General features: G+C 39.8%; 1 protein-coding gene across 5 annotated transcripts in view; it reads right to left on the bottom strand.

The window, feature by feature from the left end:
- ablim1a (actin binding LIM protein 1a) overlaps nucleotides 1-16,082 on the bottom strand; it is a 70,672-nt gene that overhangs the window by 38,235 nt on the left and 16,355 nt on the right. For all 5 annotated transcript variants that reach the window (XM_088352075.1, XM_088352071.1, XM_088352073.1 and 2 more), the window contains exons 2-3: nucleotides 12,818-12,961; nucleotides 2,011-2,194 (exon numbers count right to left, since the gene is read on the bottom strand). In XM_088352075.1, the coding sequence (XP_088208201.1) occupies nucleotides 2,011-2,194; nucleotides 12,818-12,961 (328 nt within the window). The remainder of the gene's footprint in view (nucleotides 1-2,010; nucleotides 2,195-12,817; nucleotides 12,962-16,082) is intronic.

Raw genomic sequence — 16,082 nt, 5'->3', positions numbered from 1 at the left:
CAGCAAAACGAACATAAAGTGCCACAGAAACAAAATGAAAAGAAATCCAACATAATTTTTGCCGTTCCATGTATTCCGTTACTCCAAGCATGCACAAAATTTTGTAATTTTATTTATATTTAGTTTCTTTTGTCTTTTATTAGCATATTTGGTATTGGAGTCATCCAAAAGTCATTGAAAGTAATCCAGTTATAGTAACCCTACCCAACCCTGAGTAATACAATACTCTAATTTGTGTACTGTACTGTATTCATTTCAACATGCATAAGGGAAAATCAAAAACCTAATAACCATGGAAACGAAGCTCGAAAAATGTAAAGTCACACGAATCACTACCTTAGCCATGTTGCATGGCCGTAACGGATCGATGATGGACCATCAAAGCTAAAGAGTCGAGTAAAGCAAGGACATTTTCTTAAGCTTGCAAGCGGAAGCCTTTAAATCAGTTTCATTTTTAATCCAGTATCTTCCCTCCCCCTGCATCTACCCGCTACTCCACTGTACATACTCAAGTCACATCGCAGCAAAAGGTAGATCACATTGCATATTCCCTTTAAATTCTAAACTGCTATTAAATCATATACACATAATTAATACTTACTGCTATTCTCCTGTTTATTTTTCTCTCTCATTTGCATCCACTTGCTACTCCACTGAACCAGGTCAAGTCACATCAAATTTTATTTTACATTAAATGATGAAGCCATTTGATCATATACACACATATACTACTTGGTATATACTATTTTGTTACTTGAACATTTTTATCTGTGGTACTGGATATTCAGAGGGCATACACTAAATAGGCTAGGATGCTATACGGCTGTTTTTTGTTGTGATTCTCAGCACGGACATCATACAGACTATCTGAGTACTTGTTTTGGAGTTTTTCTTTGCCCTCGTGTAGGTTTTAGATCAGTGGATGGTGTGATAATAGTCTGTGGTTTGCAATAATCTGTGGTCTGTGCAGCCCTTTGAGACTCTTTGTGATTAAGGGCATCACAAATAAACATGACTTGACTTTCATCATGCTGAAGTTTTTGAGTTTTTCCTTGCACTCATATAGGTTTTAGATCAGGGGATGGTGTCATCATAGTCTTTGGTTTTCAATAATCTGTGGTCTTTGCAGCCCTTTGAGGCTCTTTGTGATTAAGGACTATACAAATAAACATGACTTGACATTCCTAATGTTGAGGTTTTTGAGTTTTTCCTTGCCCTCATATAGGTTTTAGATCAGGGGATGGTGTCATCATAGTCTTTGGTTTTCAATAATCTGTGGTCTTTGCAGCCCTTTAAAACTCTTTGTGATTAAGGGCGTCACAAATAAACATGACTTGACTTTCCTCATGCTAAAGTTTTTGAGTTTTTCCTTGCCCTCATGTAGGTTTTAGATCAGGGGATGGTGTCGTAATGGTCTGTGGTTTGCAATAATCTGTGGTCTTTGCAGCCCTTTGAGACTCTTTGTGATTAAGGACTATACAAATAAACATGACTTGACATTCCTAATGTTGAGGTTTATGAGTTTTTCCTTGCCCTCATATAGGTTTTAGATCAGGGGATGGTGTCATCATAGTCTTTGGTTTTCAATAATCTGAGGTCTTTGCAGCCCTTTGAGACTCTTTGTGATTAAGGGCGTCACAAATAAACATGACTTGACTTTCCTCATGCTAAAGTTTTTGAGTTTTTCCTTGCCCTTATGTAGGTTTTAGATCAGGGGATGGTGTCATAATGGGCTGTGGTTAAAAATATTCTGAGGTCTTTGCAGCCCTTTGAGACTCTTTGATATTAAGGGCCAAACAAATAAACATGACTTGACTTGACTTTCATCATGTTGAGGTTTTTGAGTTTTTCCTTGCCTTCATGTAGGTTTTAGATCAGGGGATGGTGTCATAGTAGTCTGTGGTTTGCAAAAATCTGTGGTCTGTGCAGCCCTTTGAGACTCTTTGTGATTAAGGGCCAAACAAATAAACATGACTTAACTACTTCTCAATCAGAGATGGGACTTCTTACTTGCAAATGGTGCAAACGAAGCATGCGGGGTGGTAGGTCTTCCCCAGGGCGGTGACCACCTCCCCTTCCACAAAGTCTCCGCATCCATTGCAGCGAGTGCCGTGCATGCGCTGGTAGTCAACCGTGCATAAATAATCCCCATTCTTCATGAAGAAACCGCCTTGGGCCAAGTCACATCCGCAAGCTAGGATTGAATAGAAAAGGGTCAGTGAATGAAGTCGCTTGGAGTATCAACTCGTTCAATGCCAAGGACGTAAAAAGACCTCTTCTGTCCTTGGTGCCACAGACGTGAAGAGACACTTTTTTTGTCTTTATTTAGAAAAAAAAGTACAGTAATCCAATTATATATATACACACACTATTGCACAAGTGTCAAACAGGCAGCCCGTGAGACAACACTCAGAGAAGCACAAGAGAAAAACAAGCTGCAGGTTGAAATATGTCAACTTGATGTTGCCAAAGAAAGGTTTCTCGAACAAAGACACTGTACTTGTATTTATTTCTCTCTCTCTCTCTAACTTTTTTTTCTCTTTTTCTCTTTCTCCTTCGCGCTTTCCTTTCTCTCCTGTCTTTTTTATTTCTCTTTGGATTTCTTTGTTCCTCTCCCTTTCTTTTCCCGCTCTCTCATGACTTTTTATCTCTTTTGTTTCTCGGGCTCCCTCTCACTTTTTCTTTCTTTGTCCCGCCCTCTCCTTTTCCCTCCCTCTTTCTCTTATTTCTTTATCCCTCTTTTTCTTTCTCTTTAATCTACTAGTGCGGCACCCAACAGAATGTTTGTTCTATCGTGTGGCCCCCCGAGTTAAAATGAGTTCGACACCCCTGCACTATTGCATGAAAACATATACATCAGGAATGATATTCTTTTTTTTTAATAGCTTAACTTTGTCCGGTTTCCTGCCTGTGTTTCCTGTCCGGTATTGTTCCCGTCTATTTTTGTCCTGTTTAATATCAATCTCCAGTTTCTTTCCCGGCTATTTTGTTCTGTTTGTTATCGATCTCCAGTGTCTGGTATCATTTCCGTCTATCTCGTCCTGCTTGTTATCGGACTCCAGTCTCCAATGCCAGATATCATTCCTGTCTGTCCCGTCCTGTCCGGTATTGACCCCATCTGTCCGTTATCTGCTCGTGCAATTGGTATCGGCCATAAATAATCAAATACACACAAAAAAAACCACAGTGAAATAAATAGATTACAAAATACCTGACAACTACACCACAAAAGAGCCACCAAAATAAATAACTAAATACATGACAACGACAAAAACACCGACATAAATAAATGAAAAAATACACAAAAAAAGAACCACTAAAATAAGTAAATGACAAAATAGTACACGTTGAAACTAATATTTAAAATACACAACAAAATCGCACAAACACTAAGACAAATAAATGCCAACATAAATGAAGAAATACACTAAAAAATACACACTGAAATAACAAAATACATTTCAAAATAAAAACCAAAATTAGGAAATGATGAAATTTACAAAAAATTAATGACAAAGTCAACGACAAAACAAATGCAAATTAATTGCATTTATGTCATATTTAAATATGACATGATTTATTGATGTTTTGAGCGCTCATCTTGGGTTCAAGAGGTCGCAGGTTCGATACCCGGCTCCTCCGTGTTATATGTCGAAGTGTCCTCGGGCAAGACACTGAATCCCTAATGCCTTGCATGGCTGATGCCGCTATCGGTGTGTGAGCGTGTGTGAATGGGCAAGTGTAAAGCGCTTTGGGAGGTCTTCATTGACTTGAAAAGCGCTATAGAAATGCAGACCATTTACCATTTAGCATCTTGATTATCCTCAAAACGTTTGGAGGCTGACTCCCTATTGGTGTGTGTGTGAGTGTGTGAATGTGTAAGTGCGAAGCACATTGTAAAGCGCTTTGGGAGGTCTTCGTTGACTTTAAAAGCGCTATAGAAATGCAGACCAATTACCATATATTTGTAAATATCAATTCTTTTATTTCTACATATGGCGGGATGAGTTCTCAACAGATCACACACACGTGACGTGTATTTAATGCAATGAAAAACAATAGTTCAAATCCAGCTACCGGACTTCCTGTGCGGAGTTTGTACGTTCTCCCCGTAATTGCGTGGGTTTCCTCCGGGCACTCCGGTTTCCTCCCACATTCCAAAAACATGCATTTCAGGTTAATTGGCCGGTCCGAATTGTCCCTAGGTGCGAATGAGCGAGAGAATTGTCTGTCCCTGTGTGCCCTGCGACTGGCAGGCAACCAGTTCAGGGTGTCCCCTGCCCGGAGATGGCTGGGATGGGCTCCAGCCCCCCCGCGACCCTACTGAGGATAAGCGGTGCAGATAATGGATGGATGGATGCTTTGTTCTAAATATCTAGGTACATTTTACATGATGTGAAAGGTGTTTGACCGTCCAGGGGACGGGACCGAGATAAACTCCGGCTTTTTCCCACAAACCTTTTATCCCCTCCGTTTTTTGTCAATTGATTTTAGATGCATTATAACCTTGTATATGTCGATGAGTGGGAAAAAGATTAAAATGTCAATAAATCAAATCATCTTTGACAATCAAGCCGAGGAGGACGCTACATGGACGGCTTGAATGATAAAATAAGTAAGAAACATTAGTTTGCCCATCCATCCATTATCTTGGGGCAAGATCTCAGCCCCAACCCTTTTCCGGCTGAGTACCATGGTCTCGAACTTAGAACCGCTGATCCTCATCCCCGGCCACTTTACAAAAAAACAACAACAAAAAAACACAAAAATATTACTCAAGTAAAACTTTTAGTCCAACTTCTAATGGCTCTTGTAATGATATGTATTTAATAATTGACTACTGGATATCACGAGTGCTCCTGATCTACTCTTGGTTGGTCCAGAAACTGGCTTCCTGTGTCTACAGCGCCCCCTATGTGATGTGTAGCAGCCATAGAAGACAATGCATAACTCCTTGTAGGAAACTGCCACAAATATTCAAATCAAAATAATATCGAGTGTTACGATATATTAGACATCCAAGACGAGGAGGACGATAGATGAATAGCTAAAATAGTGTCAGGACCAGAACGAAGACAGGACCCACTTGCATTGCGTGGGAAGCAGGTCGTTCTGAACGCGAAAGTGGGACTTCCGTGGCGAGCGATGGCGGTGTCGGGAACGGAAAAAACGGGTCAATAGCGGGGACAGGAGAGCAAAAAACGTGGTCGGGATCGGAAATAAGTCGAAAGCCAGGAGAGGGTAGACGTAGTCAGGATCAAAAGACGGGAAACAGAAGGGAGCAAAAACAGGTGGGATTCAGGGTCGAAAAAGCTTGCCTAGAGTACACTGAGCGGGGGACGACGTCTACATGACAAAGTCTCTTTCCCGTACTGGGGAAGACGACTTTGATGACGTCGGTTAAAGGAGGAAGATGAGGACGGTTTACCGTGGTTTGCTGTGTTGCGAGCGTGTAGCTAGTAGCGTTTTGCTACCCTTCACAGGCACGGTTTGGGAAGAAAGTCATAATATTATAATTAAAGCTTTGAAAACTCTCTCGGTGTACCGTCTTTCTTTGTAAATATGTGTAACCGATGTATAATATGTATTTGCACCTGAATATTTTTGTAATGTATTTATTTGAGACACTTATTCTGATATGTTTTGCGAAATAAAAAAGAGGGGCGGAGCAAACCCGGGCTGACAGGAAGTGGGGTAAAGGTGAGTGAGACCTGTTGTCGCGGCGGACAATAGTGGATATATATTTTTCCCACCCTTACCTTTGGAAATATAGACTTTTTTTCCTTGGATTAGTTTCAACGAGTACCCGGACTCTGCAGGTCTGCATCAAACCTTAAGTACCGGTATCATTTACTGTTCATTTTGCCGGCTGTGGTTTTTGGACTGTGTACATTTTATACAGTTACAAACGCGGGACTCAAAGCTGGGTTTGGGCCAATTTTGTGATTGTGTTACATGTTTTAATGTGGGCGCATGCGGCTTATATACGGGTGCGGCTTGTGTAAGTACAAAATCGGTTATCCTCTTAAAATGTGGTGGGTGCGGCTTATAATCGTCCGGAATTTACGGTAAACATTTGGACACATTCCTGTGCTTTTGTTAAATGGGGCACAAAAAATCATTCTAATTCAGGTGAAAGAATATCCCGAACAATAAACTTGATAAATACACCGTGAAAAATATAATACGATTGTAACATATGTCGAAAGCTTTTAGGGACGTCTCCAAATATTTTGGACTGGACTTTAATCATTGTTACGCAACGGCGAGCGCTAAATCCTGTGGATGAATGACAGCGAGTGAAGCAAAGGTTGAGATTTCATTGCATTAACTCTCAGGGATGACCGGATTAACTCGCAAGTTTACCCATTTCACAGCAACGACGCAACCGAGATTGATTTCTGCAGGACAATAAATCACAGGGATTACATCACCTAAGAATGATGGGGACAAAAAATATGTTTTTGCCATATTGCTAGAGAGGTTTGCTCATTTGGGGTGTATTACTTCTTTTTTGGGAATATTTGATCTTGAAAAATAAATAAATAGAATAAGCAAACTTGTCTCAACAGATGGTAGATAGATAGATACTTTATTCATCCCCGTAGGGAAATTCACACTTCCAGCAGTATCCTTGTGTTGAAAAATAAAATAATAAAATAAAAGATATAGAATACAAAAATACCCAACATATTGTGTTGAGTATTTAAAAGAGTGCTACATAAAATACACACAGTAATAAAAATAGGGTAATATGCAAAAGTGGTTTAATGTGGGCTTTTACTCCCCCGGGTGGAGTTAAAGAGCCTCATGGCATGAGGAAGAAATGATCTTCTCAGTCTGTCCGTGGAACAAGACTGTGACAGCAGACGGTAGGACTTTTTGCTCACTTGAATATCTCATCTCATCTCATTAGCTACACCGCTTATCCTCCGTAGGGTCGCGGGGCCGCTGGAGCCCATCCCAGCAATCATCGGGCAGTGGGCAGGGGACACCCTGAACTGGTTGCCAGTCAATCGCAGGGCACAAGGGGACAGACAACTCACTCGCTCATTCACACCTAGGGACAATTTGGACCGGCCAATTCACCTGAAATGCATGTTTTTGGAATGTGGGAGGAAACCGGAGTGCCCGGAGGAAACCCACGAAAGCACAGGGAGAACATACAAACTCCGCACAGAAAGTCTGGAGCTGGATTTGAACCCACGCGGGAGGTTCCCAAGACATGAACTGTGCCGCACATGCGCTAACCACTGCCCTCACTTGAATATATTTCAAAATATTTTCAGATGGTAGATTATTTTGTTCATCTGAAGAAATATTTTTAAAAAAATATTTTCAGAGTAAAATATTTTGCTGATGTTGCCAAATTATTTTTGGACAGTAGCTCATTTGGCTCCTCTGAACGAATATTTTTTTAAATATTTTAAGATATTTATTTCATTTTAACAAATATTTTTACAACTATCTTCAGACATAGATTATTATGCTCATTTGAAGAAATGTTTCCAGAAATATTCTTAGAAAAAAAAACAAAAAACTTTTAAAACTACTTTCAGATGTTTGATTATTTTGCTGGGCAGCACGGCGGTGCAGTGGTTAGCGCGTGTGCGGCATAGTTCTGAGGTCATGAGATCGAACCTCCTGTGTGGGGTTTGCATGTTCTCCCCGTGCATGTTAGTTTAATTGGCCGGTCGAAAATCACCGAATTGTCTGTCCTTGTGTGCCCTGCGACAGGCTGGGTACCAGTTTAGGGTGTCCCCTGCCCACCGCCAAAAGATATCTGGGATGGGCTCCAGCACCCCCGTGACCCTACTGAGGATAAGCGGTGCAGATAATGGATGGATGGACTATGTTGCTCATCCCAAGTCAAGTCCTGTTTATTTGTAACGCCCTTAATCACAAAAATTCTCAAATGGCTGTACAGATCACCATGACAACATCCCCTGATCTGAAACCTACATTTCAAACCCAAATTCTGCCAGAAATTTGGGTTTGAAATAGGGCGCACTAGACTACAGGACACTGAAATTACAACCACAGTAAGAGTTGCATCAAAAACAAACAAAAAAGGATTTCATAGAAAAACAATTTAGGAACCAATTTTATTTACTGAATATATGGCACAAGATTATAAAGTGCACTTTGGAATTTCAGGCAAAATTTGGGTTGATAGTCCAGAAAATACGGTAGTTTTAATGTAATGATTTAAGTTTATTTACTTTTTTTACGACTATTAGGGACTAGATATTACACACTGTCCCTTTAAAGTCATGTAGAAAAATGTTGGATGTGTACTTACTCCAAACAAATCTTTTTAAAACTTATTTTTCAATCGATAGTGAAAATTTTGCCTATTTTAACAAATATGCTTTAAAATTATTTTCAGACGGTAGATTATTTTTCTTATTTTAACAAATACGTTTAAAACATACTTTTAGATGGTAGATGATTTTGCTCAGTTAATTTGTATTATATTTCCTATTCGCAAAATAATCGAGCATCTGAGAATATTCTAAAGAATATTCGAGATTATTTTGCTAATTTGTAGAATGTTTTGTAAGATATTTCTTTAGCAAAATAATCAATATTAAAAGATGGTAGTAGATTAGTTTTTTTCATTTGACCAATTTTAAAATATATATTTCTTATAATAGGCTAAATCATCTATCATTATGCGTCATTTTCAGATGCTAATTTTTTTTTTTGCGAATAGGAAACATTTTGAAAAAAAAGAAACATTTCTTATTAGCAATTAACAATCCACCCTCGGAAAATATTTTTGAAAAGTATTTCAAACAAGCAAAATAATTTATATATTGGCTCCCTGTCCCTATTTGAACCCTGTCCTTTCAGTCCCCTGCTGTCAGTCCATCCGCTAACCTCAGTATACTAGGCAAGCCTTTTTTTTTTAACCCTGACTCCCACCTGTCCCGTTTTTGCTCCAGTCTGTCTCCGGCCAAGACGCGTTTAGATCCTGACCACGTCTACTCTCCCCTTCTGGCTTAGGACTCGTTTCCGACCACGCCTTTCTCTCCCAGTCCCGGCCACTGACCCATTTTTCCGTCCCTGACACTGCCATCGCTCGCTACGGAAGATCCACTTCCATGTTCGGATCACAATCAGAGTACAAGAGCGACTTGCTTCCAGAGTCCAGCGAAGACAAGATTTTGGACGTAGCCCTTCCGCTTTCCTTCAATAAAACTTATGAGAAACGTAACAAAATTGGGTCCTGTTTCCGTTCTGGTTCCCGACATTTTCATAATATTAATTATTTTTGCAAAGTATTTCTTTATATAAGCATAATATTTTATCAACAGAAAATAGTTGGCTTGTTTGATTAGATATCTAATAAACTATTTCAAGATGATATATTTAGATAATAAAATAATTAGTAATTTAGTTGAAAAAGATTTACGACAGTTACATTTAAAAAAAACCTAAAATGAGCAAAACAATCTATTATCCGCCAGCTATTGCAAGTATCCTTTTTTAAACTGTACTAAATTAAAAAGAAAAATAGTTTTCTTAAAACCAGAGCTACACTTAAGCATTTTTTCCTGTTCAAATGTATTTTTTCAGTGTATTCAGTGCTCAGCTTTAAAACTAACTGCATGCTTATAATTTTAGAATAAGCTTAGAATATACCTAGAATAGAATATACATTTATTGTCACTGTTACAAAATGGGTTAACATATTGTGACAACGAAATTGGGCATGACACTCCAGTTTCACACATTCACAGTGAGGTAAAAAAAGCCAAGAAGATAAAGGAACAGAGAAGATAAGGTTATAAAACAAGGAGGATAAGGTTATAGTTATAATTTACACTATATTTACGCAAGAAATGTCGGCATGTAGGATGTTACATACAGTTTGGTATCGTAAGGGTTTGTGCAATTATACATTTGGTGCAAAAATAGTCATCATAGTGCAAAAAAAAAAAAACGTTATTCTGCATATCGCACAAAAAAATCCTCACGTCAACTCCAACTTGCATTTCCATTCACAAGCTAGCAGCTAATAGACTCGGTCCTTACTCAGACGTCTTCATCCACTTGCAAGAGGACGCAAATAGACTTATATTTACAGCAGGTTATTCCGGGCACTTGCTGTGACGGTGCATCCTTCACGGATTAGGCCACTAAAGTTTCGCTAACCAGAGCAGACGGCTGGGCCACAATGGGAAGTAAGAGCACAAAAATAATAAAACAAGGACTTCTATAATTCACCCTGGCTAGAAATAGCTCCTGTCACATTGCATTTCTGGGAAAATTGAGCCATACAAATGGAGACGATATCTTGGTCTTTGTCTCCAGGGCACCCTCTTTGTAGCAAGTTGGCAGAAAAGACCAGATATAGACTATCCAAGACACTGCTTTAAGGTAGAGTGTTTATTATTTGACCACTAGATGTTGCAGTATTGTGTATGGAGTGCTAAAAAGCACAAGGAAGAAAAAAACTAGAGACTAAAGGATTTTATATATTTGACTATAAAGGATTTTATACGATTGACTACAAGTATTCAGTTTAATGCAATAAAGATATTCACTGACTGGGCTTTAGTTCAATGTCAGGGCAGGCTGTTTTGAAATGCATAATGTTTTGTCTAGTTCTGTTGATAACAGGATAACTGTGTTGTGGGATTGTTGGGCGCAAACAACTGCTTGGCACGCCCATGGGAGGAGCCAAGATGCCATTTTGCAGGGAGACGTGAGCCAATAAGAGAAAGCTAAAGGAGTTCAGAAGAAGGCTTCACACACACTCCAACGTCTCTTTAGTACACTTAGTTCGACTGTTAGAAATAATAAACATCCGCCCCCGTGTGAAAATGCCGGTCTTCCTGGTCATTTTTCTCTCAAGAAACGAGCGCGCATTATTGTTGGATGAATGTAGGTCGGGTTTGGTTAATGGAGTCAGATAACTCATTCGAACAATTTGGTAAACGGTACATTTTGATAGTTAATTTCCAACAAGAACCAAAGTGACCATGAAGCTACCGGACTCCCTGTGCAGATTTGCATGTTCTCCCTGTTATTGCGTAGGTTTCCTCCCACATTCCAAAAACATGCATGGCAGGTTGATTAGTGCGTCTAAATTGTCCCTAGATATAAATGAGTGTGTGAATGGTTGTCTGTGTAGAGAACTACACTGACAAAAATGTATTTTCCTCTAGTAGTTTCCAACCACAAACTCTGGCAAGACAAGAAAGAAGCTCGAAAGACCCACCAAGACCTCTCCTTTTTCTTAAGACCAGGAAAAACCAGGGCCCCTTCATCCACAGTACTCCCCTGCAGTGTAATAAAGATTTGAACTCCTAAGTGGTCATTTGTAATCAAAAGATTCATGATTTCCCTCATGTTGAGGTTTTTGAGTTTTTCCTTGCCCTCATGTAGGTTTTAGATCAGGGTATGGTGTCATAATAGTCTGTGGTTTGCAATCATCTGTGGTCCGTGCAGCCCTTTGAGACACCTTGCGATTAAGGGCCCAAAAAATAAACAGGACTTGACTTAACCCTCCTGTGTGGAGTTTGCATGTTCTCCCCATGCCTGCGTGGGTTTCGACCATTTGAGGGTGTCCCCTGCCCACTGCCCAAGACATCTGGGATGGGTTCCAGCACCCCTGCGACCTGACTGAGGATAAGCGGTGCAGATAATGGATGGATGTATTTATTCCTTGCCATTTAAATAAATCATAGTCTGTTTAGAATCAACCAACATTGCATTATTTGTGTGTCTAATGATAATTTTCCTTTAAGCTGAACAATCATTATCAACTGCAAAATCAATATTTTAAAGCTAAAATACAATATGTTTGGGGTATTGTGTCCTTCTGTATACTACAGAGACAAAAAGAGGCTAATTTGGATTATTTCTGGTGGGGGATCGTCAGCACCATCTGCTGGGCGACTCTGTAACCACCAAAATGAATGGTAAACCAAATACAATTTAAAGAAATTCTTCCTACATATGTGTGCCCTGTGATTGGCTGGCAACCAGTTCAAGGTATCCCGTGCCCACTACCAGATGATAGCTGGGATCGGCTCCAGCACCCCCCGTGACCCCAGTGAGGATAAGCAGTGCCAAAAGGGTTTTAGGTCTATAAAACTGTCTTCCTGTATAGCAATGACTTAAGACAATGCTTGAAAATAAAATATTTTCATTTTAATTTATTTTTGTTCCGTGAGGACAGGTTGGTGGTTAAACTGGTTGGTAGTTCATCCATTCCATTTTCTTTCATGTTTTGTTTAGGTAGAACCAGTTGTTATTTCACCGGGTCTTTGCATTTTCATGTTTTATTCATTTATATCTAGTGAGTGTTTCATCAGGGCAGCACAGCGGCGCAGTGGTTAGCGCGTGTGCGGCACAGTTCTCGGAGTTTGTATGTTCTCCCCGTGCTTGGGTGGGTTTCCTCCGGGCACTGCGGGTTCCTCCCACATTCCAAAGACATGCATTTCAGGTGGATTGGCCGGTCCAAATTGTCCCTAGGTGTGACTGAGCGAGCGAATTGTCTGTCCCTGTGTGCCCTGCGATTAGCTGGCAACCAGTTCAGGGTGTCCCCTGCCCACTGCCCGATGATTGCTGGGATGGGCTCCAGCACTCCCGCGACCCTACTGAGGATAAGCGGTGCAGCTAATGAGATGAGATGAGTGTTTCATCATTATGTTTCAGGTATGGGTCGTTGAGCCTGTGTTAGCGTAGCATTGATGTAGTAAACTTTGTTGTCCTGTTTCAGACTGATAATGTGGATGAAAAAGTTGGGTACTCTGGATTCTAATATACAAAGTCAAACAGATAAACAAGTGTTTGGTGGTACCTTTACAGGTGAAGCACTTGAGGTGAAAGTGTTTGTTTTGCACCCGTAGCACCTCGCCTTTGCACGGCAACCTGCACTTGTAGCATTGGATCAGCGGCTTTTCCGTCGATGGCTGCCGCCGCTGCGTTTCCTGCGCGTGAGCCACTGCACAAAAAAAAGAGCAGAAAAAGAAGCGTTAGCATGACTAATGGTTTCCGTGGCTCTCGAATGACTCATCTCGGTGCTGCTGTCTGATTTTTCTTTGTTTGTCTATTGCACAGACTGTGTACATACCATCAATTTATATGCCGGCATATATTTTTCAAAAATTAGGAATCTCTCTTAAAATTGTGTCCCTGCATAATTTTGTAAAGCTCTTGTTGTCATGGTTACGGAGTTAGTTATATTTGGAAGATTGTCAAATACTAAAAGACAACCAAACAAAGAAGTGTATTGGGAGAAAGAGCCCAATATAGTCAAGTCATGTTTATTTGTATAGCCCTTAATCACAAAGAGTCTCAAAGGGCTGCACAGATCAAAGACTATTGCAAAGATTCCTCCATCCGTCCATTAATGCCGAGCGCCAAGCAGGGAGGCAATGAATACCAATGTTGTAAGACTCGGCCGAGGCTTGAACCAGCGACCTCCCAGTCTCGGAGCGGGCGCCCTACCATCTAGGCTACAGAGCTGGTAGATATAGTTGAGTGTCATCTGCGTAGCAATGGAAACTGATATCATACTTGTGAATAATATCACCTAATGGAAGCATGTAAATGCTGAAAAGAAAGGGGCCCAAGTACTGAACCCTGCGGAACACCACAGGTACTTTTCCAAGTACTTTAGAAAGAAACAGTAGGTTTGATACACGTCTACAATTACATAAGCTTTCTGGATCAAGGTTAGGTTTCATCAGTAAACCTAGGCGTGCTTCTTTTAGGTCCTGATTTAAGGCGTAGGGGTGGTACGGAATATACTCTATCACTGTTCACGGATCCCTTGACCGCATGGGTCATCGTGGCACCAATAAGGACATTAAGATTTTCTGTGTAGACCATCATCTTTGTAAGGTCCAGAAGTTCAGAAAAAGGTATTGTCACATTTTGTTTGCAGCATCCAGTCATCCATTCACAGTTAAAAGAAAATACAAAGACCCATCATTATTCAGAAAAAATATACATAAAAACCCAATGCCCATAGATAACCCAATAAAAACAAGGTTGGAAAGTGTTTTGTGTGGGGCTACCTTGTGTTAATTTAATGCTTACTCCTAGAAAGGGTGCACGGATGCTAAGCTAACGGTGGACTAATGTCAATGCTTAACTAATGTTAAGATACTGCTGAGGTATTCTGAGAAGAATTGTTCTGATAAGTATACAAAACCTTTGTGTTATTGTATTTTTAATGTACTCAATGGTTCTGTAAATGAGAAGAAAGTTTCTGTAGTGTAAGTTTGAGGTTTTTGATGTATGCTTAGTCATGTGGGGAAGCAAACCCCAACCCCAAAAACGGTCTGGAGAGGGATGGGCGCCGCCAGGCTGTACTTGCCCGAGACACACTAAATGACGGACAACAGCAATTCACTCTTGATACCTGCTCGGTTGTCGCCTGGGTCAAAAAGTACAGTGCCTTCTGCTAACTACCAGGTCGGAGGTGATAAGTGTGTGACAGGTAGGAAGACACCTACATTGCATGGTAGGAACACGTTTACCACCGCCACATGGAACGTCCGCACCTTGAACCAACAATTCTTTGGGTCTATGTGAGACCAGATGTAAAAACTTGCTAGCATAGTAGACGGAAATGCCAACTGATGAGGGCCATGGTTTCTACTACAGTGGAGAAGCTAACAAGCACATGTACGGTTTGGGATTCCTGGTGCACAAAAAAACATGAAGGCCTCTGTATTAGGAAGTTGCCCAATCTCAAGCAGGCTCATCACTATACCCTGAGGTGCCTCGCCGTTGAACATCAGTCATCCAGGCCTATGCACGAACCGTGACGAAGAAATTTCGGACTTTCATGCCCAGGTTCAAGACATCAAAGACAAAGTACCAAAGAAAGATGTCATCCTGCGAGGCGACCGGAACGCCCAAATTTGTGCGAAACGCTCAGAGACGGGAAGAAAACGTGTGGAACAAGCTCTAACCTACAGACCAATGAAAGGACAACAGCTTTTTGAACTAGCTAGCTACAATTTAGCAATATATTTTTATTAATCAAACTTTATACATATTCAACATTTTGAACATTTGAAATGCAGTACAAAGAAGAGCAGATGTTTCCTTATTGTTATATTACCAAATAAAATGTTTTTAAATTTGTGAGTTAGAAATAAATCGTTCTGAATTCAGTTATATCGCTAAACTATCATTTTGTTTTCATTTCACCTCACATTTGTTTTTTTATGTGTTCATTTTTACTCAAGTTTGATAGTTTTTCACAGTATGGTAAGGATATCACTATTTTGTTACTTAAAATAATTCAATCTCTCAAATATATAAGATCTAAAATATATATGGTTGGGGACTCAATTTTACTTTCCCGTTAAAAGTACCAATTAGAAACCAAAACAAACTCAACAAGACAGAGGTAAAACCCACGTCTTGCGGGTGCAGAGGTTCGTTGACGGACTGACAAAGGAAAAATAAGAGCACTGAGCTTAAAAAGATGGAAAGCCAATCTGTCAATAAGCCGCAACTGGTGCCACACATGACAAATTCTGTATTTTCCAGATTTTATGTACCTTATTTTTTGTTTAAAAAGGCACACCAGATTATGAGGAACACTTTGGAATTTGTCGATTTTTTTTTTTTATAAGTGTGCCTTATATTCAGGGAATACCGTACATTGTTGAATAATTGCAAATAACTAATCAGATTTACTTGTGATATAACCAAATTAAGACATCACTATTACACCGCCAAACAGATTTTCTTATTGGCAGAAAATATTCCCAATTTAAATTAAGATCTATTGTTTTATTTCATAAAAACACCCTAGAAATATTAAAAAAATGCCCACGTAAGCATATAGTAAATACTATATTTAAAACAAAAATCTTAAAACATTCATTATCATCAGAGTCATTGTCCAGTCACTGGCGTTCCATTAAATCTTAAAGGAAGGTTGACAAGACAATACAATATGGTTCCATACTGTGGCAACCAACAATGACAAAAAAAGAAAACGACGACTTCTCAAAGAGAGAGAAAATGAGAGATAAATAGTAGGAAAGAGAGAGAAGAGAAAAAAGAATGCTGGAAGAGAAGAAAAAGAGGAAAATAGA

The sequence above is a fragment of the Urocampus carinirostris genome, chromosome 13, assembly GCF_059441175.1.
Source record: "Urocampus carinirostris isolate Australia breed hairy pipefish chromosome 13, RoL_Ucar_1.0, whole genome shotgun sequence".
Lineage (NCBI taxonomy): Eukaryota > Metazoa > Chordata > Actinopteri > Syngnathiformes > Syngnathidae > Urocampus > Urocampus carinirostris.
The sequence above is the reverse complement of the archived record's forward strand: the minus strand, read 5'-3'. Positions and strand labels throughout refer to the sequence as shown.